This window comes from Marmota marmota, unplaced genomic scaffold (assembly GCF_001458135.2).
Source record: "Marmota marmota marmota unplaced genomic scaffold, marMar, whole genome shotgun sequence".
In the NCBI taxonomy this organism is placed as follows: Eukaryota; Metazoa; Chordata; class Mammalia; order Rodentia; family Sciuridae; genus Marmota; species Marmota marmota.
In genome coordinates, this window is record NW_026000082.1 from 11,302,322 (window position 1) to 11,326,425 (window position 24,104).

Sequence of the window (24,104 nt, forward strand, 5' to 3'; positions counted from 1 at the left end):
GCACTGAATGCAGAGCTACCTGATGCCCTTTGACCTTGATGCTCTGTCCGTGTAAGTGCAAGATAAGTATTTGTAAAGAAAGGAAATGAACAGAGGACAGGAGGATGGTGGGCCCTGGGTGAGGTGTGTGGGTTCAGTCAGATGCTGGCTTTGATACTGACTAGTGCTGCAACTGTGTGCCTCCATCTCCATGTTTACAAAACTGGGGTCACAGACCCAAGAGGATGGCTATTAGGATTAAATAAGAGAATCTAGTTACTGCATTTAGCACGATGTAGGAATTCAGTCAACAGAGGCCAGGACTATTGTTCTTTCCTGGCCACCCCTGTTTTGGAGGGCTTTGTCCCCCTACTCAATTCTCCTGCTGCCCCTCCAAATCCACAGCGGTTACCAAACATAAGTTTGATGTCACTGCCTTCATTACTGACTCCTGACTCTGGGAAGAGCCACACTCTGGTCCTTCTGAGAGGGAGGGTCACTGGGATGGGGATGGAAGAGGCTTTGCCCTCAAGACAGGGTTGGCGGGGCAAAGTGTATGGATGGAGCGCGTGTCTTGCCCTCAGCCTTCCCCTTCTATGGGCCTCCATTTCCCTATCTCATAAAAGGGGCAGGGAGGGGCTGGAAGCATGTGAGCTCTACTGAAGTCTCAGTTATTGTCCCAGTGGCCAGGGTCACCGGATGATGGTCAGGTCCACATTTCCCATAGGAGCCATCAGGTCATGCCCCTGTCCCCTCTACACACTTCTGTCCTGCCTCCCATAGGAAGGGGAGCACTTTGCCCGGTTCAGCCTGGCCTCCCCTGATTCCCGGTGCTCCTGTTACCACCATTACTGCCACCAGCATGGCTGAGACCTGAGAGGCTGTGCCTGCCACTCATTCATTCTTCCTTCCCCTAGAGCAGGGGTGAACTGGGCTTAGCCAAGTAGTAGTCCTTCCCTCTATGGGGACAGTGGTTGCAGGGCCTTCTGCAGAAAGAAGTCCCAGGATGGACAGAGGCCCCCTGCTTCCTGTGTACCACCTCGAGTCCTCCCGCCATTCCCCGAGTCCACTATCCTGGTAAGCAAAAGGGAAAGCAGAGGCCAGGGGAGGTCAGGAGCCTTCCTGGAGGAGGTGTCAGGTGGCCATGTTGGGAGTGTGCTTGGGAATGCTGTAACAGCTAGTGCTTGTGTGCAGGCTGGGGCTTGGGAACAGGATGCATTATTAGTTCCTTCTTTCAGCCATCCAAACACTTGCTGCACTCTTAAGCACACTCTCACCGTGCTCCCTCTGTGTCAGGCGCTGGGCACTCAGGTGAGTCCTTATGTGACCCTACCTGCCTGAGAGCTCACCTGCTGGGAGACACCACTGGACTCTGCAGGTGAGGATGAGGGCGGGTGCGTGCACCTCCCAGTGGAGGTGCCCTTCCAACTTGTTTGGGGCATGTGGACCAAACCAGAGGAAGAAGGTTCCAAGTTCAGGCAACTAGAACAAAGGTGTGTGAGGGGAACTGTAATCCAGTTTGTGTGGGCAGTGGGAAGAGGGAGGCCTGGAGAGGCCAGTGTTGGCGGGGCAGAGTGTAAGGACGGACTGCTTCAAGGGACGGAGGCAGCCTCTCATCTCATTGGTTGAGGAGTCTGCTGTGGGCTTTGCTGTGTGCCCTTGAAGCATCAGAAGGTGGCTCCCACTTGGGGACAGTATGCTGGTAGCAGGCCCTTGGAACTCATCAAGACCCTGCATTTGTCTTTTTTGGCACCTTCTGTCCAGCCATGACTTCTGCTGGGTTCCTAGGGCCATTGAGCACCTATTAATGCATGCCAGGCACCAGGATGGAGCACTGAACATACTGCATCTGATGAAAGTGTCACAGCACTCCCCAGTCCCCTATATTTGGCAGTGTTTTTTGCCTCAGTTTACAGGTGGTCAAATTGGGGCCCAGAGGGGCTAAGTGACTGGAACATAGCCTTGTTGCAGAGCCAGAATCCAAATTAATATCAGTTGCATATCAAAAGTCATACTGGGGCTGGGGCTATGGCTCAGTGGTAGAGCACTTACCTAGCATGTGAAGTACTGGGTTCGATTCTCAGCACCACATGTAAATAAATAAACACAATAAAGGTCTGTCAACAACTAAAACAATATTTTTAAAAAATCATACTGGCCAGGTACGATATGGCTTGAGAGGCTGAGGCAGGAGGATTGCAAGTTCCAGACCAGCTTCAGCAACTTAAGTGTGGCCCTAGAGCACTCAGTGAGACCCTGTCTCTAATTTTTTTTTTTTTTGGTCTTGCTGGGGATTGAACTCAGGGCCTTGAGCATGCAAGGCAAGCATTCTACAAACTGAGCTGTGTCCCCAGCCCTAAATAAACTATTTTAGAAGAGCAGGGGATGTGATTCAGTGATTAAATGCCCCGGGGTTCAATCCTTGGTTAAAAAACAAAACAAAAAATCACCGTACAGTATGAGCTAAAGATCTGTCTCCTGAGTGGGGGCCCTTGCTACTTGCTATTTAAAAAGAATAAGCCGGGGCTGGAGTATGGCTCAGTGGTAGAGCGCTTGCTTAACATGTGTGAGGCACTGGGTTCAATCCTCAGCACCACATTAAAAAACAAAAACAAAAACAAAAAACCTACAAATAAAAGTTCTTTAAAAAAAAAAGAAGAAGCCCTTATAGGGATGCAGTACTATGTTTTAATATATTGTCCCCATTTTTATATGGAAAAAACAAGGCCCAGAGAGAGCAGGGACTCACTAGGATTAGGCAGTGAGTCCCTGGTGCTAGCTCTATGGGCAGGTCTTCACCCTCCTGCTTTCCATCCAGTATACTCTCTAAATGGCAGGACCCTTCCAGCTATACTTCTGGGACCCAGGATTTCAGGAGGGACGCCTGAGGACCAAGTCCTTACATGAAGAGATGTGTACCTGCAAGGGGCCCTAGAGCTGTGACAATTTCTCATCTGGGGGTAAAGGCAGGGGAGAAATATCTTAGGTTTATGTTGCCCTAAAGAGTGCCTGGTGCTCTTAACAGCTAATGTTTTCTAGACACTTACCATACATGTGCCAGGGGCTAGCTACTCAACCCTCAGAATAATCCTCCAAGTAATATTAAACTTCCTTATAGATAAAGAAATAGGCACAAGCTAGATAAGAAACATACCCACAGTCACACAGCTATTAAATGGCAGAATTGGGGATTGAGCCCTGGCACTCTGGTCTGAGAGTCTGCTCCTAGCCATTACATTCCAATTGCTTTGGAATATCAGCATCTTGTATGTGGGTGGACGAAGGACCCTGTCTCCACCAGTCACTGCCAGCCACTGTCACCGTACCAGCCTGTCCCTCAGGCTTTGCAGCACACATACTGGGCTTCAGCCAGAGCAGCTTCTCCCTTCTACATAGGGCTCGGCCTATGCCTTCTGTCATCTGAGGCTTTTTGCCATGTTCCATCCAAGGGAGCTCCTTGAGGATGATGCCACAAGAGGACTTGCTCTTGACTGGCTGCCCAGAATTTTAGAAAACCCCTCTGGGCAAACTACTCCTTCCTTCAACACAGCAGTGGCTATCCAGTGTGTAGGGATTTACATCCAAACATTTGAGCCCAATGACAAAGGAGGCTATTCACCTCCCATCTCCTCTTTTCTCCAGCATTATTACTCGCTAGTTCTCAAACATGCCAGTAAGGCACCCACCACATTCTCTGTGCTCTGCTCCGAGGGGCATTGGGTATCTGGAAATCCCACAGGCCCAAGTCTCAGGGAGCTGTCTGGTGGCAAAGGGGTAACATTTCTTTGAGTGGGTGCTGTGTGGAGCAGTGAGGAAGGAAAGGCTTCTGTGCCTTCACATGTGCTGAGCCTTCTGCCAGGAATGCTCAGCTGGGGCCTCTTCAGCACTGAGTTACCTCTGGAACCTTTCCCCATGTGGACTGATCACTCATCCCTCTGCTCAGCCAGATCATGCTGCTTGGCCTCTTCTGCACCTTCATTTTATCCTGTTGGGTTTCCACATCCTATCCCTGAAGGCCTGGGAACTTCTCAAGGGAAGGGCCCAGAGCAGGAGCTGGCCAAAGCCAGCCTCAGTGAAGGCTGTGGTTGAATGACAAAAGCAGGTAAATAAGTCTTCCCAACCCTGGTGCAGCCAGAAAGGTCCATGCAACTGCTGCTAAAACAGTAGGAGAGGGTGCACTTCTAGCTCCAGAATTAGAGCACCCTTGACATTCTAAGGCCTGGAGATCAAAGTCCTAGGTTCCAGTGACTAGGAATCTGTCTCACAGGGTCAGATCTGCAGGCCTCACTGCCTGGCCCAACACCCTTCCTCATGCAGCATATGTTGTGATTCTCAATCACCTCCTGAAGAAGTAAGTAAAGCAGTACATCCTATCATCTAGTAAGTGCAGCTACTATTATTGACCTCATCTTGCAGAGATTATGAGGCTCAGAGAGGTTAAAGAACTTTCCCTGGACACCACATGGGCTTGAACCAGGATCCATCTGAGTCCCTCAGTTATGACCATAACTGGTCATGGTAGGAGAGGGCATCAGGAGAGATGTGCTCTGATTTTTTCTGACTTGTCCTGCTTTAGCTGGTCATTTTCTCTGTATGTTGGACATGGCCATGCTGAACATCTAGAGGTTTAGGCAGATGATGTTAGACATCATGGGTGACATACTCTCATCAACAAATACAGCTATGGCTTAGACTACAACATTAGCCTCTTCTCTAGGAAGTCCTTTACTAACCTGTAGGTCACTGACTCCTGCTACCTGGCTCTGTAGCTGCTAACCCATCACCATTGCTTCTTGTCCCTCTAGAACCTGTGCTGTGTGGCCTTAACAGCCTGAGGCTGCACTACCTGGCCACATACCTCTCCAAGCTCCAGTCCCTACTGACAGGGAGGCATCACATGGCTATACCCCCAAGCCCCCATACTCAGGGCTCCTAAACCTGGAATTTAGAACTGCATAGGGCCTTAGGGATCTCTCCAGGCCACTCATATAGCAGGGGTAGACCATCATAATATGACAGGGATTGTCCTAGACCACATAAATTTCTTCAGTCCCATTTAAGAGCAGTGAGGAGGCTGCACCAACTTGCCCACTAACCCAGAATTTGTTGTGGGCTTATTTCTAGCCACAAAAGCGTCTCTCCAGCTGCATACACACCTTGAGCCTGGTATGTCCACCACACAGTGGTTTATCAGGCTCTATTCTTTGTGGACTTTCTGCAAGGACTGCACACTGAACCTTGATGGGAAGGGGTCAGATTCTGCTTCTCACATCAAGGATGGGGATAAAATTGTAAAGAACCAGAGAACATGGCAAACATCCAGTCCTCCATTTCCCTTCTCCATCTGAAACTTCAGAGAGAAAGAATGTCATGTGACGCCCACAGTGTGTCAGAGCTGGATCCCAACTTCCTATGTGGTTACAGCCCTTTAATACAGGATCTTGTCTCTGCAGGGTCAGAGCCCTCCTTTAATAAGTGCTGATGACTTAGGCACAAATGACTAAGAAATCAATGGACATGGGATCCTCTATGCACCCCTATTGATAGCCTGGGAGAGGCTGAAAAAGTACTTAATGGAATGGTTACTTTAAAAGTATTTCAACATACATGGTCTTTAATAGTGTTTATTTTATCTTTTTGGTTTAGAGCAGCATTTCTCAATCTCAGCATTATTGACAACTCCGGTCAGATAATTCCTTGTGGGGGCTGTCCTGTACACCATATGGTGTTTAGAGGCATCTCTGGCCTCTACACTCAATGTCAGTAGCACCCACCAAGTAATTATGTCCCCCAGGAGACAATCTTACTTTTGGTTGTGAATCCCTGGTTTAGTGCTACCTGTCTGCATAGATGTGCCCCTGGATACAGTGTGCGTAAGTGAAGAGCCATTGAAATTAGTACAGGCCAGGCACTGAGCTAGGTACTTACATGTACTATTGCACAGAAGTGCCATCAATAAGCTGGTGTCACCATCATTTTACAGGTGAAGCAGTTTCCAAGCAGCAGTCCCTAACCCACCCACATTCATAGCAAAGTAGCAGCCATTGAGCTCTACCTCTGGTCTAATACTGTCTTCTAAGTCCCTCTCTTCCCTCTGCCCCAGCTGTTGGAGGGGAGTAGGAACTGAAGAGAAGGTATAGCAAGAAGCTGGCTGATGGCCTAGCCTGCCAAGAGCTGAAGGAGAGGGCTGGGTGCTGAGGATAAAAGTCACAGAACTCTTCTCAGGTACATTTCAATGTACAATTTGGTGGCATCCAGCACTTCATCTCAGTCTCACAGTGTCTAGGAAGGAGGCTGTGCAGGCATCTCTAATCAGAGATGAGTGAGGGCACAGTGGAGCCTACTGTGCTCCACAACAGTGAGGTGGCCAGTGACAGCTGCTACAAGAACCCTCAATGCCTGCAGGGGTTGTTGCTGACTACATGTTAAGCCCTCTACCCAAAATTCTGAGTTCTTACAAAGGGAGACAGATTGAAGTGAGAGAGGATGGCCTAAGTGTGGCCAAAACCAGGCTTGGGAAAGACCCTGGCCTGGCAGGAACCAGTACCTGGAAGGAAAGCTGTCTGGTTCTTTGTAAATATTCCATAGCCAATTTCTCTTCCAAAAACAATGATGCACACGAGACAAACCCCAAACTAGCTCATCTGTAGGACAGCAGCTGGTTTCAGTTTAATGAAGTATTAGTCAGCTTTGCTATTGTAACCAACAACCCTAAATCTCAGCAAACATCTATTTCTCATTCATGATACAATCAATGGCTTCTAGCAGGCTGCGTGGGCTCTGCTCCCTGTGCCTTCCCACTCTGTCACTCAAGCTGAAGGCAATGCCCCTATTTGGGATCTCACAGAAGAGTCAAAGAGCACAAGCCACCATGTACCGGCTCTTCAAGCTTCTGGATAAGCACAGGTCCCATCTGCTCACATCACTTTGAACGAGCAGTAAGAAGTACACTCCCATCAGGGGAAGGGGTGGCCACTGCAGGAAGTAACACAGCTACCAGTAAAGATACACAAAGCCCTCTAGGACATGGGGACCAAATAGCTGAAGACAAAAATATAACCTATGACAATGATCCAAGATGCAAAAAGATTTTCTATTTTAAAAGGACTAAAAGCCTAGCCAGGAGCAATAATGATGCATGCCTGTTCCCAGCAGTCAGCAGGCTGAGGTAGGAGGATCACTTGAGCTCAGGAGTTTGAGAGCAGCCTACAAAACATAGCGAGACCCCACTCAAGACAAACAGGCAAACAAACAAGAAGGCATAAAACCCTAAAATGTGAAAACCAGAGAGAAACTGAGAGACCACTGTCCAAGTCTACTGGAGTTTTCACACTGCAAAGACCAGGGAAACTGGCAAACCTCTAAGGGGTACCAAGGATCCTAGCCTTAAGGCCTTACAACTCTACACAGAGCTGGTTTTACCGACTTAGAAGAGTGTTCTTTCCTAAGGTGCCTGACACCACGAAGGTTCAGAAGCACATCGTATCATGAGTTGGTTTCCATAGGCCAGTGAGTTTTTTTGTGGTAACAGCAGCAGACAGTCTCTTGAGATGCACTACTACAAGGACATCACAACCAAGGCACAGAGTTTTGTATCCACTAGGAGAGTGATAAACAGCCAGAGCTCAGTACTTGGCCAGAGGCTCATCCTTCCTCCAGCATGAAGATAGGAAGGACTGTCTCTGGGGTGACAAAAAAACACTGCTGGACCGAGGATGTGTCCCGCTGATTTAAGTGAGCTAAATTCCAGGCAGAGGCAGGTGACGCAGGAGATCCAGGAAAGCTGGCTGTCACAGTCTGGTTCAGTCACTTTATCTGGTGTACCTGCCTCCCCCGGAGATAATTCTTGCAAAAAGAAGAGGATCCTACACAGACCAGAAATGCTGGTGTCAGGGCTTTTACAGAGTACCTGCAGTAAACACACAAAGAAAGGGGGTTAACTAAATTATGATCTTAAATCATCCATGGCCCTTCCCAACAGCATTCAAGGTGAACCTTTGATATGAGTAAACATTAAAACCCAAGTTTGGCAAATTTATTTGTTTGGCTGTTTATAAATCTGTAAAACTAGCATGACATTCTTCCCCTTACAACCTAGTCAGAACCTTTAGGCCAGTCTTCCAGCATCAATGCTTATCCGTGGATAAACAAAATCATAAAACATTTTCATTTATTCATTCAGCAGTCAGTGAGTGACAAGGACAACCTAGGCCCTGTGTTGAAAACAGATTAAAAAATGAACATACAGCCAGGATGTGCAGATTACCTGTAATCCCAGCAGCTCAGGAGGCAGAGGCAGGAGGATCACGCATTCAAAGCCAGCCTCAGCAAAAGCAAAGCACTAAGCAACTCAGTGAGACCCTGTCTCCAAATAAAATACAAAATAGGGCTGGGGATGTGGCTCAGTGGTTGAGTTCAATCCCTCGTACTCCGCCCCCCATCCCCCCTCAAAAAAGAACATATAAAAACGTAGAGGAAAAAAGTAAAAAACTATTGTCCTTTGCTCTCAGGTTCAATCCTGGGAGATGGGGGCAGAAATAAAGAACCAATTGAGGGCAGCAAGCACAACTGTAGAAGCATTTGTGAAACACAGCCTCAGTGCAAGGAGGCACAATTCCCTCTACAGGGTGGGGAACCAGGAAAGGCTCCCTAGAAGATGCCATGTCGGAACATGGCTTTAATTTGGGGAAGGGGTTGAGGAGTAGGGGAGCAAAAGCCAGGAGGTGCAGATTACCAGAGTATAAAGCTATCGCTGGAACATAAAGTAAATGGAGTGAGACAGGTTAGAGAGATGGGCAGGGCCTTGGCCTCCCAGGTCTAAAGCTGTTTGCATTATCCAGTGTCTGGTTCTGGACAGAAGGGTCTGTTTCTTGGCTCCATCCAGTTCAGGGTCTGGAGCTTCCAGAAACCCATCCCAGATAGCCTAAGTATCACTCCTAATACCATTTACATTTTCTAAAAGTATGAAATTGCTTTTCCTCCATGGATCAGTCTGCTTTATTTTTTGGAAATGGGGTACAAGGTGGACCTCAGGCCTTAAGAATTCTGGGCAATTTACTAACAACAGAGAAAATGATCAGCTGATATTCTGTCCATAAACTAGAAGGAAGATTTGGGATCACAACAAAATACCACTAAGAGAACTACTAATCAAATTTGGAGAGTCTCTCCTACCTGCCTCCCAAGGCAAATCAGAAGCATCAAGCTCAGCTAGACCTTGGCTCTTACCAATTCAGTCAGCACTTCACCAACACCTATCCCATCTGTTCTAAAGCTTTTTCCAACCCATCCCCTCATACTTTAGGGCTTACCCAAGAGTACACTTCAAACCTCTACATTACTATGTACAGTGTACTTAAATACCTCCGTGTCTCCATACACTACCAGGGTATAAAGTTGATGTGCCTTAACAAGGCATTCAAGTTTATGCTTCATGTGTGGTTCTAACTTAGCTCTTCAGCCTCATTTTCTACCACACCCAGCCACCTTCTTTCTCCCCAAAACACTGGGCTCCTTTAACCTAAGCGCAAAAGAACCTGCCTGCCTTCTCTTTGCTCAAAATTAAAGAAAGCAGTCTAATAGTCAACTTACTAATGCTGAGGGCACTCTCATATAAGCAGATGAGAGACAACCGGGGGCCAAATCCCACCTGCTGCTACAGCTAGTGACAAAGATACCCTATTGCAGAGGGCTTATCCTATGTAGTTTATAAGACCACTCTGACTCCTACTGGCTCAGTGGTACTCAAGTGCCTGAGAAACACAGGTGAGAGTTACTGTTCCTATTCTAGAGATGAAGGAAGAGCCCCAGGGAGGCATAGTGGGCTCAGGGTCACATGGTCAGTGAATGAAGGTTTCTGACTTCAAAAGCCAATGCTCTTTCACATGACAGTATCAGGAGACAAGAGAAAAATTAGGAAACCCACTTGAATCAAATGTATGAAATATGATATGTCAAGAGCTATGTAATGTTTTGAACAACTAATAATAAAAAAATAATGCTTAGTAAATAGTAAATAAATGCTCAAAAAAAAAAAAAAAAAGAAGCCTCTTCCATTCTGCTGCCTTCAGGTACAAAAGCCAGGCAGCTTTTCCCATCTGAGACCAGCCTATTTACTTGCCCTGGCCTGAGGGCATCAGGACTGTAGTGCAGTGGCTGTCATCACCTTGCAAGCTGTCTGGCAAACAGCTGGGTTTCATGGGCCTGGCCAGCCCACATGGCTGCTGTCTCACACAGCTTTGTGCCAGCGCAGAAGGGAGGAGAGTACAAGGTGATCACTGAGTGGAGGAATGAGAAACTGGCTGTACCCTTGGGGAGGTGCCTGAGCATCTTCCCCAGTCTACTCAGACCCACAGAGCTGCTCACCTGGGGTGCTGCAGCACCTGCAGCAGGGTGCTCTTGGGAGGTACTTGGTATAGTTCTGCCCCATCCTCATCCTCAAAGTAGACCTATAAGATTAATGGAATAGAGTCAGAAACCAAGAGCTTCAATAGCCAGAGGCATATTAAGGTCAATCCCAGAGACAAGTTAAGGAGATTGCAACCCTTGTTGGTTGAATGCCCCCTTTCCACAGCTGTGGGACCAAGTGTGTTGCATTCAGTCCTCCCCTCAACACCATGAGAAAGGCTAGCAGTTCCATTCTCCAAAGACAGAACCAAGGTTCAATGTCACCAGTAGTAAAGAGAGAAGCCAAGGCTCAAGCCCAGGCCCATATAACCTTCTCTTCCCTAACAATTTAGTCCTTGAGCCACTGTGGGGTGGGAAGAAAGCCATGGTAACCCAGAGCAAAGAACTAAGCAGGTGTCTGCGTGGGAGAGTCAGGGGGAGGGGTGTCAGAGCTAGACCAGTGGAGGAGGGATCCCTGCTGGGAGCCAGCCAGCCTCAACAAGGTGAGAAGGGCTTCCCTCTCAGATGGCTGTTCAGGGTGGGTCAGAGCCCAAGTGGGATGAAGAGCATGTCCATGTGTAGGACAGCTGAAGTGGACTATAAGGACAAAAAGCAGGTGAGGAGGGCAACCAGTCAGCAGAGGATGGCCTGTTGTATAGCAAGAACCCAAGCAGGATGAGGAGTGTGAAAGTAGGGATGTCAGATCCTGCACAGGATGAGGAAGGCAGCCTGCTGGGGCAGCAGCCTAACAGAGTCAGGAGGCCAGAAAGGCTAAGGACTATTCCATGGAGGAGAGGAACCAGTGCTAGTGACAGGCAGGGGAGATGATTAGACAAGTTAAGTATGTTAAGAATACTAAAGTCATTGGTACAAACATAGAAAGGAAAAAACAAATCCTGTAGTGATGGGTTAGAACTGGAGATACCTCATGTTTTTACACACACATATATACATGCTCTCTAGCAGGGAGGCACTGAGAAGGCACAGAGCTTTGGGCTTCTAAATAGCATTCTCCACTAGAAAGAACCAAGGCTCCTGGGGGGAAATGACTGACTTCAGAACTAGGGCAAGGAAAACACATTCAGAACTTGGAACATCTTGTGCTTAAAAAATGGAGGTAAGTCAAAAGGACAAAATTTGAAGATTCCCACTGGCCAAATCTAGGACAATTAAGCACAAAATAAATAATCAGAGTAGCACATTATAAAGAAATTTGAATAAAAGAATAAACCATAAATTTACTGATATAAAAAAAATATATTGAAGGTTTGAGGAACAATGGGATATTTACATCATTTCAAAATTCCTCCCTATAAAATACTTATCAATCATAAAGGAGAAAGAATAACTGTATATTAGAGAAGCCTGGCAGACCCCTTTCCCATCAGGCAATCACTGAATTTCAGTAAGGGGGAAACTGAAATCAGGTACCACCTGATAGGATGCAGTGAGAACACAGCATTATTTCTGTGATAGTCCAACTGAATATATAGAACCCAAATTCAGTCACAGAAACATGAGGCAAACCACAGACAGGCACTCCACAAATGGTCTACAATCTGCACAGAGTTAAGAAACTGGAGAAAAGTCTGAGGAATGCAGAGGAGACTACAGGATATGATCACTGAATGCCCAGCATGGTTCTGAAAGGCCCCATGGGCTGGGAAGGACATTGAGTAGAGCCCAAGGATCAAAGAGCAGCAGTGTGCCGCCAATGTAATCCCTGACTTTGATGGCTATTTGGGGATTATGAAGAAAAATGTCCTTGTAAGAAACACATACACAAGTATAGGAATTTAGGACATTAGTTGGCATCTTAGCTTTCAAATGATTACAAAAAGATAAATTCTTTCTACTATAAACTGATTATTTTTTAATCCCAATAATGGGATATTATTCAGCCTTAAAAAGGAAGGATGACACATACAATAATATGACATATAATACAACATGGATGAACCCTGAAGATACTAGCTAAGTGAAATAAGCCAGACACAAAAGAACAAGCACTATACAATTCAAACTATGTGTGGTACCCAGAGCAGTCACATTCATAAATAGGAAAGAATGGTGGTTGCCAGGGCTGGGGGAAAGGAAGAATGGGGAGTTATTGATTAATAAGTGAAGAATCTCAATTTGGGATTATGGAATGTTGTGGAGATAATATTGGAAAACACTGTGCATCTACTTAATGTCACTGAACTGTGTACCTAAAATGATTAAACTGTTAAAAATGTTATATATATCTTACAATTTAAAAAAAAAAAGCAGTCAATCTCTCTCCTTTTGTCCCCTCCCCAAAATAAAATCTCATAAAGGAACAAAATAAAACTTCTCTTACCTCCAGATTATCAGGGCGGTATTTTTGCTCTGAGTCCCAAGCGGGTATTTCACCAAACATCACCATTAGATGATCAATAAACCTAAGGATGTAACATATACTTTCTGGGTATCAAAAACTCAAGATCTACTTTCCTACATCAGTCCCTGGACAGCAATTCAGAGAGACAAAAAGAATGTATAAAACGCAAAACAGGCTTAATCCATTCTGACGGTAGTGAGATATCACTTATCTATGACATAATTTCTTTAAACAGACTCAAGAGTTAAAAACATTTCTCACATTTAGCCATATTCTAAGCATTAACCCTATGAAATCACAAGATAAATGTGCTATCTATATTTTTTCTAATAAATATACACTTAAATTACTATATGTGTACTACCTAAAATGATTTCACACTTCACCAGAGGTGTGCCACTCTTTGGCAAACACTATACTGTGGTGTTACACTGACCAGCCCAGGCAATATGAAAATGAGACTTGTATCTATCATTAAAACCTAGTTGGGCTGGTATTGTGGCCTAGCATGCGTGAGGCACTGGGTTCAATCCCCAGCACCACATACAAAATAAACAAATAAAATAAAGGTATTATGTCCATCTATAACTAAAAAAAAATTTTTTTTTAAAACCTAGTTAACAGAAGTTCACTCAGCTATAGGATAGAGAAGTTATATCAAATCAGATTGTATGAAACCCTCTGAACTATTCTTTTCCCTTCTCAACCTGTCCTACCTACAAAGACAGCAGGGAGAGAGAATGCCAGCCAGAGCAGAAGGTTTTGGGGCAAGTGATTACCTGGAGTCCTCATGGAAAGCAGAGATGAAGTCCGACTGGGCATACTCCGGGTACAGAAAGAGCACAGGCCAGCTTAGCCTTCCCTGGTCATCTAGACTCAGCCTGGCTCCATAGGGATTCTCAGAGCTAAGTCCATCCAGAAAAATCTCACCTATACCTTCTGAGGCTGAATCTTCATCCTCACCAGCAGCTTCAGAGATGAGCCTGATGTTCCTAGCCTGTGTTAAAGACAGAAACGTGCACACACCAGAACCTTATTATGTGGGAAGACAGAAATCCATTTCACTGAAATAGGGAAATCTAACAACGTAAGCTCCTAGAGGGCCAGCTCTACCCAAGATTAATCATCACGATCCCTGAGGACTGGCCAGGCACAGTAGGCACCACTTGTTTAACTCACTTTCACTAGGCATCTACCATGTATCTGCCATGTGGACCATGTCACAGAGAGGAGCAGACATGGTTCCCCCCACCTCCCGCCCTTAAGCCTTTGTTTATGGTCTAGTGGGGAGACAGCTATGGAAATAATTACAATAAAAAGTAAGAAGTACAATTGTGGAACTGCAGACAATGGAATAATTCACCCTGGGGCTGGAAGTATTGGAAAATGCTAAGCTCTGAATGATGACTTTGAAAGGCAGAGAAGATGGGGGTAGGGGATTAGAATAATATGCCACCACAAGAAACAACATGTGCAATGACAAAGAAAAGATCAAGAGTGTAGCCTGGACAAAAATGTCAAGTGTTTCAATTTGGCTAGGACATAGGATACTACAAAAAATGTATACAGACTTTATCTTGACAGATAAAGAAATGAGGATCAATCAAGGGTCTAAATAAAAGGGTCACCTCTTATGTACATGTGTGGAGGTTTATAAGTTTAGCACATGAAGGGAAATCATTTGCAATCAGAATTACTTTTGATAAAACAGGGACTACCAAACTTTCTTAAAGAATCTGATAATGTGTGCTAAATAGTCTCTGTTGAAATTAATCAAATTTGCTATTGTAGTGTGAGAACTACCATAAATAATATATGAACAGTCAAAGCTGTGTTCCAATGGCTGTAGTTTGCTGATCCTGCTTAAAACCATCAGTAAGGGTTAGGGTTGCAGCTTACTGGTAGAGCACTTGTCTAGCACGTGTGAGGAACTGGGTTTGATCCTCAGCCCCATATGAAAATAAATAAAACTACTGTGTCCATCTATAACTAAAAATATGTTTAAAAAATAAATAAAGTATGGCTTGTGTTCTATTGAGAATAATTCTCATGTATACTGAAATCTACGATGCAGGGTTGGACTAAAGGAGAAAACCAAATTAAAAAAAAAAAAAAAGTCTGTATGTAAATGTCTAGCATTCCAATATCCTACATTTGAGAAAATGACCAAATCTTTCATTGTGAATGAGATGAGAAATCTGGAATACTATATTCTATTTGTTAATACTCGTTAACAGATTGTTTGTTAGAAAGATAAGTGGAGGCATTTTAGAAGTGTTAAATTCTTAAAGTCAAACATGTACCTTAAATGTGTGGATAATTTAACTGAACAAAAAAATCAAATCAAAACCCACCCCACAATCTCTCAACAGGTGTTATGTACCTTATGGAAATGAAGCCAGCACTAACAAGGTTCAAGCAAGATTTGAGTCACAGTACATAAATTTCAAAATGCAGGAAACAGAGGAAAAGGGAGGCAGGATGTTGTTGTTATAAAAGAGCAACATCCTAAAAATTCAGCTTCTCAGGATGTAGTGTAACACAGTGATGAAGAGCAAAGCCCTGGCTGACACTCATTAGCTGTGTGAGGTTTCTTCACCTCTCTGAGGCTATTTCAACAGTTGGCAGAACAGGAACAAGAAGACCCCCCTCAGATGCTGTAGTGAAGATGAAAGGAGAGGTCACTTGACCCAGAGCAGTACTCAGTATGTTAGAGACCAGCACATTCACACAGTGGGAGAGCTGACTCAACTCGGGGGGGTCTGACTCCAGAGCCGGGGCTCCTTTGTCACACTGCTTCACCAAAGCAGAAAGAAAATGAACACAGTCATTCCAGTAAGAAAGGTCCCCAGCAGGCATCACAGGATTAGTGGATTTTACAGGACTGGGGGACCTAAGGTTTGAGAACTTACCTTGATGGCTTGGAGTAAAGCCTCATTCTGATTCTGCTCCTTCTTTTCTTTCAACTTTGCTTTCCTCACATCCCTCTGTTCAGTTCGCTGGAGATGAAATTCAGATACATCAGCCCCAGGGAACTTGCTTCCTCTTCCCCCGCCTGCAGCCTATGCCTGAATGCCTCTCTGGACTCTGTTCAAGCCATGCTCCTATGTTGAGGGCTGCCAGGGGCTGATTCAGTTCAATAAACACGCACAAAGCACACACCAAGGTGTGAGGTGCTATCGGCAGAAGTTTAAGGTCTAGTTCCCATACTCAAGGAACTCACAGTCTACTGAGAGGTACAGACCAGTGAAGAGACACATGTAACAGGTGTGCTCTGTATTAGTCTGCTGGAGTGAACCAAGTGCTATGAAACACAGGCAGTGACTGACCATGCCCAACTGAGGAAGCAGGCTTAGACAAGGAAGACTGACTGACAAAGAAGAAAGGGCAGTCTCCATATAGGAACTGACACAGGGCAGATGAGCACCTCATGGGGAATTTCAACTTCCCTGGTTTGGCTGGAGTACAGGATAACACAATGGAAAAAACTAGGACAAAAACCTATCAGAGGTTCTGCCTTTTGAACAATTGTAATCCATGACAGAAAAACACCAACATTCTACAGAAATATACTTCAGAAATATACAGAAATATACTTCAGATTTTCTTTTCCTGCTAATCTACCCAATACCCATTGTTTCTGCTTTCATCCTCAGAACTATACATTAGTAGGAGTCAGCAAATGTTTTCTGTTAAGCAAGACAGTAAATATTTTAGGCTGCACAGACCATAGATGATCTCTATTGCATATTATCTGGTTGTCTGTTTATAACCCCCCTTTGGTATTTTTTTTTTAATTGAAATGGAGTCTCAGTGTGCTGCCCAGGATGGTCTTGAACTCTTGGGCTCAAATAATCTTCCCACCTCAGTTTTGTGAGTATTGGCACCACATCTGGCTTATACTACCTAAAAAAATAATAATTTTGCTGAAATATAATGTGCATGTTTTAAGGGCACAGTTCAATGAGTTTTGACAAATGTATACACCCGGGTGCCTAAAAGACCAATCAAGATACAGAACATTTCTACATCCCTTCTGCCTCTTTGTAGTCAGTCCCCCTCCCAACCCATCACTGATAAGCTTCTTTCCTTTTATTGCCAAATAATATTTCTTTGAATAAACATACTATAATCTGCCTATCTATTCTCCTGTTGTTGGACACAAACCCTGTTTCTGGGCTGTTATATAAAGAAAAGGCTATGAACATTTGTATGTAAGTCTTATTGTGTACACCTTTCAATTTCTCTTAGGCAGACACATAGAAGTGAAACTGCTAGGTCACAGGATAAGTGTCCAAAATAAAACACTGACTTCGAAAGTGGTTTTACTATTTTATGTGTCACTGGCAATGTATGAAAGGTCCAGATGCTCTATATATTCACCAATATTTGATTTTGTCAATCTTTTTACAATTTTGACTATTCAGATAGGATTGAATTGGGATCTCACTGAGGTTTCTTTTATTTTTTCTATACTGGGAATGGAACCCAGGGTCTTGAGCATGCCAGGCAAAGCTCTACCGTTGAGCTGCATCCCCAGACTTGTTTTTTGAGATGGTGTCTTATTTAATTGCCAACGCTGGCCTTGAACTTGCAATCCTGCCTCAGCCTCCTGAGTTGCTGGGATTACAGGTGTGCACCACCTCACCTGGCATCCTTGAGTTTTAATTTACATTTCCCTGATGATTAACTATGTTGTTATATTTTCATTGCTTATTGTAAATCTTCTTTTGAGAAATATCTGTATTTTTTTACCACATTTAAAAATTTTGGTGTTTTGTCTTTTTGGTGTTGAGTAGATTTCTTTATGTATTCTGGGTACAAATCCTTTTTTTGTAGTTTTTGTAGTATTACAAATGTTTTCTTCTATTTTATGGCTTGCCTTTTAATTTTCTTAATGATGTCTTTGTAGATCAGAATTTTTTTTCATTGTTGACCAAGTTCCACTTATTAATAAATTTATCTTTTATGGTTGGTAAATAATTTAATTTTTGAAAATTGAGGTGAAAGTCACATAAAAAAATAACTTGTTAACCATCATAAGGTATACAATCAGAGACGTTCAGTACATTCACTATATTGTACAATCATCACCTCTGTCTGGCTCCATGACCTTTTCAATACCCTGAAAGGTAATCCCATACTCATTAAGTAGTCACTTCCCATTCACTCTCGCCACCAACCCCTAGCAACCATCTGCTATGTCCATAGTTATACTTATTTTGGATGTTTCATATAAATGGAGTCATACTATACATGATATTTTTTTGTATCTGTCTTCCTTCACTTATCATAATGTTTTTGAGGTATCCACAATATAGCATGAATCAATCCATTCCATTTTTATGGCTGAATAATATTCCACTGAGTGGATATACCACATTTTATCCACTCATCAACTGATGGACATTTAGACTGTTCTACTCCGACTAGTGTGAACAGTGTTACTATGAACATTCAGGTACAAGAATTTGTTTGAATAACTGTTTTCAATTCTTTGAAAGTATATACCTAGGAGTAGAACAGCTGAAACACATGGTAATTTTGTTTAACTTTTTGAGGAACTGCCAAACTTTTCAACAATATCAGCATCAATGCAATGTATGAGCTTTCCAATTTCTCTACATCCTTGTCAACATTTGTTAGTTTCCTTTAAAAAAAAAAATGTATAGTCATCCTAATGGTTGTAAAATAGTATTTCTCTGTGGTTTTGATTTGCATTTCCTTATTATTAATGACATTAAGCTTCTTTCTATGGATTTGTTGGCCATTTGTGTACCATCACTGGAGAAATGTTTGTTCAGATCCTTTGTTCATTTAAAAAATGGAGTTCTTATTATTGAGATGTTAAGAGTTCATTATATATTCCAGATAGATGGATGTGGTGGAGCATGACTATAATCCCAGCAGGAGGATCACAAGTTTGAGGTCAGCCTCAACAACTTAGCAAAACCCTTTCTCAAAAATAAAAAAATAAGCCAGGCACAGTGGCACTTGCCTATAATCCCAGTGGCTCAGGAGGCTGAGGTAGGATGACTGTAGCTCAAAGTCATCCTCAGCAACACAGCAAGGCCCTAAACAACTAAGCAAGACCCTTTCTCTAAATAAAATATAAAGAAGGTCTGGGGATGTGTCACTATGGTTAAGTGCCCCTGGGTTCAATTCGATACCCCAAATAAAATAAAATAAATCATAATAAAAAATAAGAGGGCTAGGGATATGACTCAGTAGTAAAACAAAAACAAAAACAAAACCCTGGATTCAGTCTCTAGTACCAAAAATTTTTTAAAGTTTCACTTTTTTGAGGTTTTTGTTTTTGTTTTTTTGGAACTAGAGATCAAACCCAGGGTCTTGCATGTGCTAAGTAAGCACTCTATTACTAAAATAATCTCCATCATCTTTTCATTTTTTTGATGGAACCTTCTAAAGCAAAAAGGTTTTATTTTGATGAAGTCCTATTTATTTTTTTCTTTTCTTACTTGGGCTTTATGTCATATTTAAAAAACCACTGTATAATAATTCAAGGTTGCAAAGACTAATGCCTATGTTTCATTCTAGGAATTTTATAATTTTAACTCTTACATTTAGCTCTTTGATCCATTTGGAAGTAACCTTTCTTATATAATTTCGAGTAGGAATCCAACTTCATTCTGGTACATGTGGATATCCAGATGTCCCAGAATCCTTTTTGAAGACTATTCTTTCCCCACTGAATAACCTCAGTACCCTTGTTGAAAATCAATTCCCTACAAATGGTATTTATTTCTGAGCTCTCAATTCTACTACACTGATCTACATGTCTATCCTATGCCAGTACTACAATATCTTGATTGCTATAGCTTTGTAGTACATTTTGAAATTAGGAAGTATGAGTCTTCTAATTTTTTTTCCCCCAAGACTGTTTTGGCTATTCGGTGTCCCTTGAATTTCTAAATGAATATTATGATCAGCTTGTCAATTTTTGCAAAGAAGCCAGTTGGAATTTTGATGAAGACTGTATGATCTGTGTATAATTATAATGTTCTAATTTTAAAAAATAGAAGATTATACGGTTTGGCACACCAATTTGGGAAGTACTGCCATTTTAACAATTATTAAGATCCAATCCAGAAAAAAATGGTTTATCTTTCATTTATTCACATCTTCTTTAATTTCTTTCAACAGTGTTTGGTATTTTTCAAAGTATAAGTTTTATGCTACTTTTGTTAAACTTGATCCTAAGTATTTTATTTTTTGATGGTAATATGAATGAAATTATTTTCTTAATTCCATTTGGAGTGTTAATTAAAAGTCTAATGTATAAAACTGGTTTTTGTATTTTGATGTTAAAACCTACAAGCTTGTTCAACTTGTAAGTCCCAAGAAATTTTTACTGAATCCCTTAGGATTTTCTATACATGAAGTCATATCATCTGCAAGAAAAATACTTTTACTTCTTCTTCTCTTTTAATTTTTAAAGAACAGGTTTGCTAGATATAGAATTCTTAAGGTTCTTTTTTTTTTTTTCTTTCTGTACTCTGACTATGTCATCTCACTGCCATTTGGCTTTCATAGTTTTTGGTAAGAAATCAGCTGTTAATTTTATTGAGGATTGCTTATACATGGAGAGTCTTTCTTGCTGCTTTAAGATTCTTTTCTTTGCCTTTCAGCAGTTTGATAATGATGTGTCTAGGTATAGGCCATTTTAAATTTATCCTACTTGGAGTTTGTTAAGCTTCTTGGATGTACAAATTATTATTTTTCATTAAATTTGACAAGTTTCTGGTCATCACTTCTTCGAATATTCGTTTTTCTTTCACTCTCCCCTCCAATTGGAACCTCGGTTATTCCTACACTGGTGCACTTCATGGCATCTCAAAGGCCTCTAAGTCTTTCTTTATCTTTCTTTTTCTTTTTCCCCATTCTCAAACTATCTTCAAGTTTGCAGATTCTTTTCTGCCTGCTCAAATTCACTGTTGAGCTTCTCTAGTGAATTTTACATTTCAGTTACTGTTCTTTTTCTCTACAGAAATACTATTAGGTTCTTTTTAAATAATTTCTTTTCATTGGCATTTAAATTCTATGTCTGAGCTTCCTCAAGGACAATTTCCATTGACTTTTCCCCATCTGCATACTTTCTTATTTCTTGGCATGTCTTATAATTTTTTGCTAATGACCAAACACTAGCACACACCTGTAAATCCAGCAACTTAAGGGGCTGAGGAAGGATTGCAAATTCAAGGCAAGCCTCAGCAACTTAGTAAGACCCTGTCTCAAAATAAAAAATAAGATAAAGGAATCCCCAGGAAGGAAGGAAGGAAGGAAGGAAGGAAGCCAGCCAGCCAAACAGACACTATAATGTGGCAACTCTAGAACTCATATTTGACCATCCACTCCTGGATTTATTATTGTTGCTGTTACTGTTTATTGATTTTTCTCAACTAATTCTGTAAAATGTCTGTATTCTGTCATATGTGACTATTAAAATCTCTACTCATTTGGTCGTCAGCTAACAACTGAGCACAGATTTCCACAAATACCAGAGCCAGTAAGTCTTCTAGCTGCTGCCTAGAGGCTCTGTGCACATGCCAGAGCACACCTTCAACACACACTTACTTGAGCAGCTTACAATTCTACCTTAGCCGCCACTTCCTGCTTGGTCAGCCAGAGGTGAGAGTTTAGGTTCCTCTCAGGTCCTTTTCTAAGCACATATGTAACACCCTTGGCATACATGTAACCTTCTAGATTCCCAGGAATACTGAAGGTTTTCAAAGCCCCTTCAGAATCTCATCCCTAGCTTTTACTTTTAAGCTTTCTAGTAAGCCTTCATTATCTGTACTAAATGCTAACTGGTGCTGCAGGTATGTGGAATCTTAAAATAATTCCTCTAATGGTTTCTGATGAATGTTCTCCCTTTTAATCTCCCTATTACCATACCCTATCTGAAAAAGCTTTCCATACTGGGTGAGCTCCAAGTTGGGTCATATAAAGACAGCCTATAAGCGGGGTCTTCTAGGGATCTACTAGATGGTCGAATAATGATAACTTGGGAATAAGGCTTTGAAGGAACTGTAATGTTGTTTGTTTTTTCTGGTGGCCACCAGGCCACTTTTTTTTCACCATGATTATGGACTACTAGCTTTCATAACTACTGGGGAACTGGGAAGGGAGAGATAGGACTGAAACAAGTTGAAATGTCACCAGCTTATTACTACAGCTTATTATTCTTATTATTCTTGGCTATGTTTTTTTCTTTTTTCTTATTATTTTTTGACCTTGAGTAGTTTTAGTTCTGAAAACATAATAGTATACTAAATGACTGCTATGCTGTATTTCCTGTAGTCAGTCAATGGGTAATATAGCAAGAGAGGTCAAACCACTCTATTTCCATTTATGTGAAAACAATTGCTATCAGTCCTAGAACTGCTGCTTTTTGTTCCTTAGTGTTAAATTCCAAATGTCATGTTTAACACTTAATTCTACCCACAGGTACCACCAAGAAAGCAAGCAGCACACCAGGCAAGCACCTAATTATCTGTCCTTCTTCAGACTTCAAGAAGCTGTCCCTTCGTGGTCAAGCTGATTTTCTACCTTTACCTATCCTCTCCAAGAGGAGCTCTCAGTTCACACAAGCTACTAGCAAGGCTCTCAGGTCACCATCTTGCACAATAAACGAAAAGAACTCCAGAGATTTTGAGCTCACAAAGACTCTCCAAGTGCAATTGCTTTCAAGTACCATGGGAACAGAATGCGTTTCACTTAGGAAATTCCCTCTTATCTTCCCCACTAGCTTTCCCTTTACAGAGCAATTAAACCTAGAGACAAAAAGGTTAGAACTTCATTTGCATGTTATTTCCACAACCTCATCAATATTTCTATAGTTAAAAAGTTCATAGAACATTAGTCATGTTTCTTGAACAACACTTCCTAGCCTGCTGCAAGCTTTTGGTTCATTTCCAGAATTCTAGAAAAGTTGATTTTGACCATTTTTGCCAGTTTTCTCATTGATTTTATGGAGGAGAGAATTTCTGTAGATCTTTTAGTCAACTCTTTACAGTGATATCATCTTGTTTATTTTTTATCTACTTGATTTATCAATCACTGAGAGAGAAGGATATCATCAATTCCATCTATCTGTAGAATTGTCTTTTCCTTCCTTGGGTTGTCAATTTTTGTTTCAAGTAGTTTCAAGCTCTGTTATTAGGTTCCTACACATTTAGAATTATTAAATCTTCCCATAAGGTGATCCATTTTAAAAAATCCTCACTTTATTTTAGCAAAACTCACTGCTTTGAAGTCTACTTTCTCTGGCATTAACTTAGCCACAGAAAATCTAGTGCTTATATATGCCAAGTGCAAATGAACCCAGAATCAATTTATACTAAGACTTTTGAGAATAATTCAGTTATTCAGTAAACAAAGTCAGTTATATCTGATGTCAAGCTTTTGGGCACTGAAATCTCCCCTAAAGTGTACCTTTGCTGCAGGACCAAGACACTTTCACTTAAGTCCACTCTGGGTTTTCTATGGACAGGTGTGGCCACAGCCTTCCACAGGAGCCCTCTGGACATTCATTCCTGTATATATACTTTTAGAAATGTTAGAAACCCCCAGTTACCTGGGCTTACAATTCTGTTTACTTAACCAGGTGAGGCCATAGAGATCTATCTTTTCTGATATTTCAAATGATGAGAATGACTTCGGACTCCTTGTTCAGGACTGGCTAAAGATTCTCCAGGCACTAAAATTTCCAATTCCATAGAATAAGCAGTGAGGAGATATTTAAGCCAGGAAAAGGAGACATGAAGTTTCATGCTGGCTTTGTACTGAACAGACAGATGAGGCAGTATTGCACAGTGGCCAAGAGCCTGGGCCCTGAATCAGATTGCCTGCATCTGAAGTCTACTTCAGCAGAGTTGTGTGACCTGGGCAACTTCCTGATCTCTCTGTGCTTTAGCTACCTTTATAGTGACAGCCCCTACCTCATAGGGGTATTATGTTGTTTAGATAGTTTAAATAAGTGAAAATTTTAAACTCGAGCCTGGAACATATACATAGTAAATACTATCTAAATATTGGGTAATATATTTGGTATTAATGGTATTCTGTTGTTATTACTGTTTTATCATCATTTTGGCTTTTATGTGTCAGAAATGTGGCATTGTTTTAGCAAGTAATAGGTATCTTAATACTGGAAGTTGTGCTTTAGAAACTTAAGGTTTTGTTTAAATATTCAGCTTGTCCTTTTTTCTTCTTTATTTCAAGAGCTCTACACTATACAGATAAACTATGGCACTCTTATGTTGTTTTCTATTTATTAAAATCATATTCAATTCAAAGTCAATTTTTAAAAAATATTTTATTTTTTAGTTGTGGTTGGTCACAATACCTTTTATTT

General features: G+C 42.0%; 2 protein-coding genes across 2 annotated transcripts in view; one reads left to right on the forward strand and one right to left on the reverse strand.

The window, feature by feature from the left end:
* The window catches only part of Pars2 (prolyl-tRNA synthetase 2, mitochondrial), a 35,564-nt gene extending 11,520 nt beyond the window's left edge, over positions 1 to 24,044 (forward strand). Inside the window, exon 2 of the transcript XR_007351997.1 lies at positions 22,196 to 24,044. The gene's annotated coding sequence lies outside the window, so the exon portion shown is untranslated. The remainder of the gene's footprint in view (positions 1 to 22,195) is intronic.
* Positions 6,625 to 24,104, reverse strand: part of Ttc4 (tetratricopeptide repeat domain 4) — a 28,218-nt gene continuing 10,738 nt past the window's right edge. The window contains exons 6-10 of the mRNA XM_015484951.2: positions 15,640 to 15,726; positions 13,507 to 13,724; positions 12,707 to 12,788; positions 10,345 to 10,427; positions 6,625 to 7,888 (exon numbers count right to left, since the gene is read on the reverse strand). Of these exons, the coding sequence (XP_015340437.1) occupies positions 7,786 to 7,888; positions 10,345 to 10,427; positions 12,707 to 12,788; positions 13,507 to 13,724; positions 15,640 to 15,726 (573 nt within the window). The 3' untranslated portion in view covers positions 6,625 to 7,785. The remainder of the gene's footprint in view (positions 7,889 to 10,344; positions 10,428 to 12,706; positions 12,789 to 13,506; positions 13,725 to 15,639; positions 15,727 to 24,104) is intronic.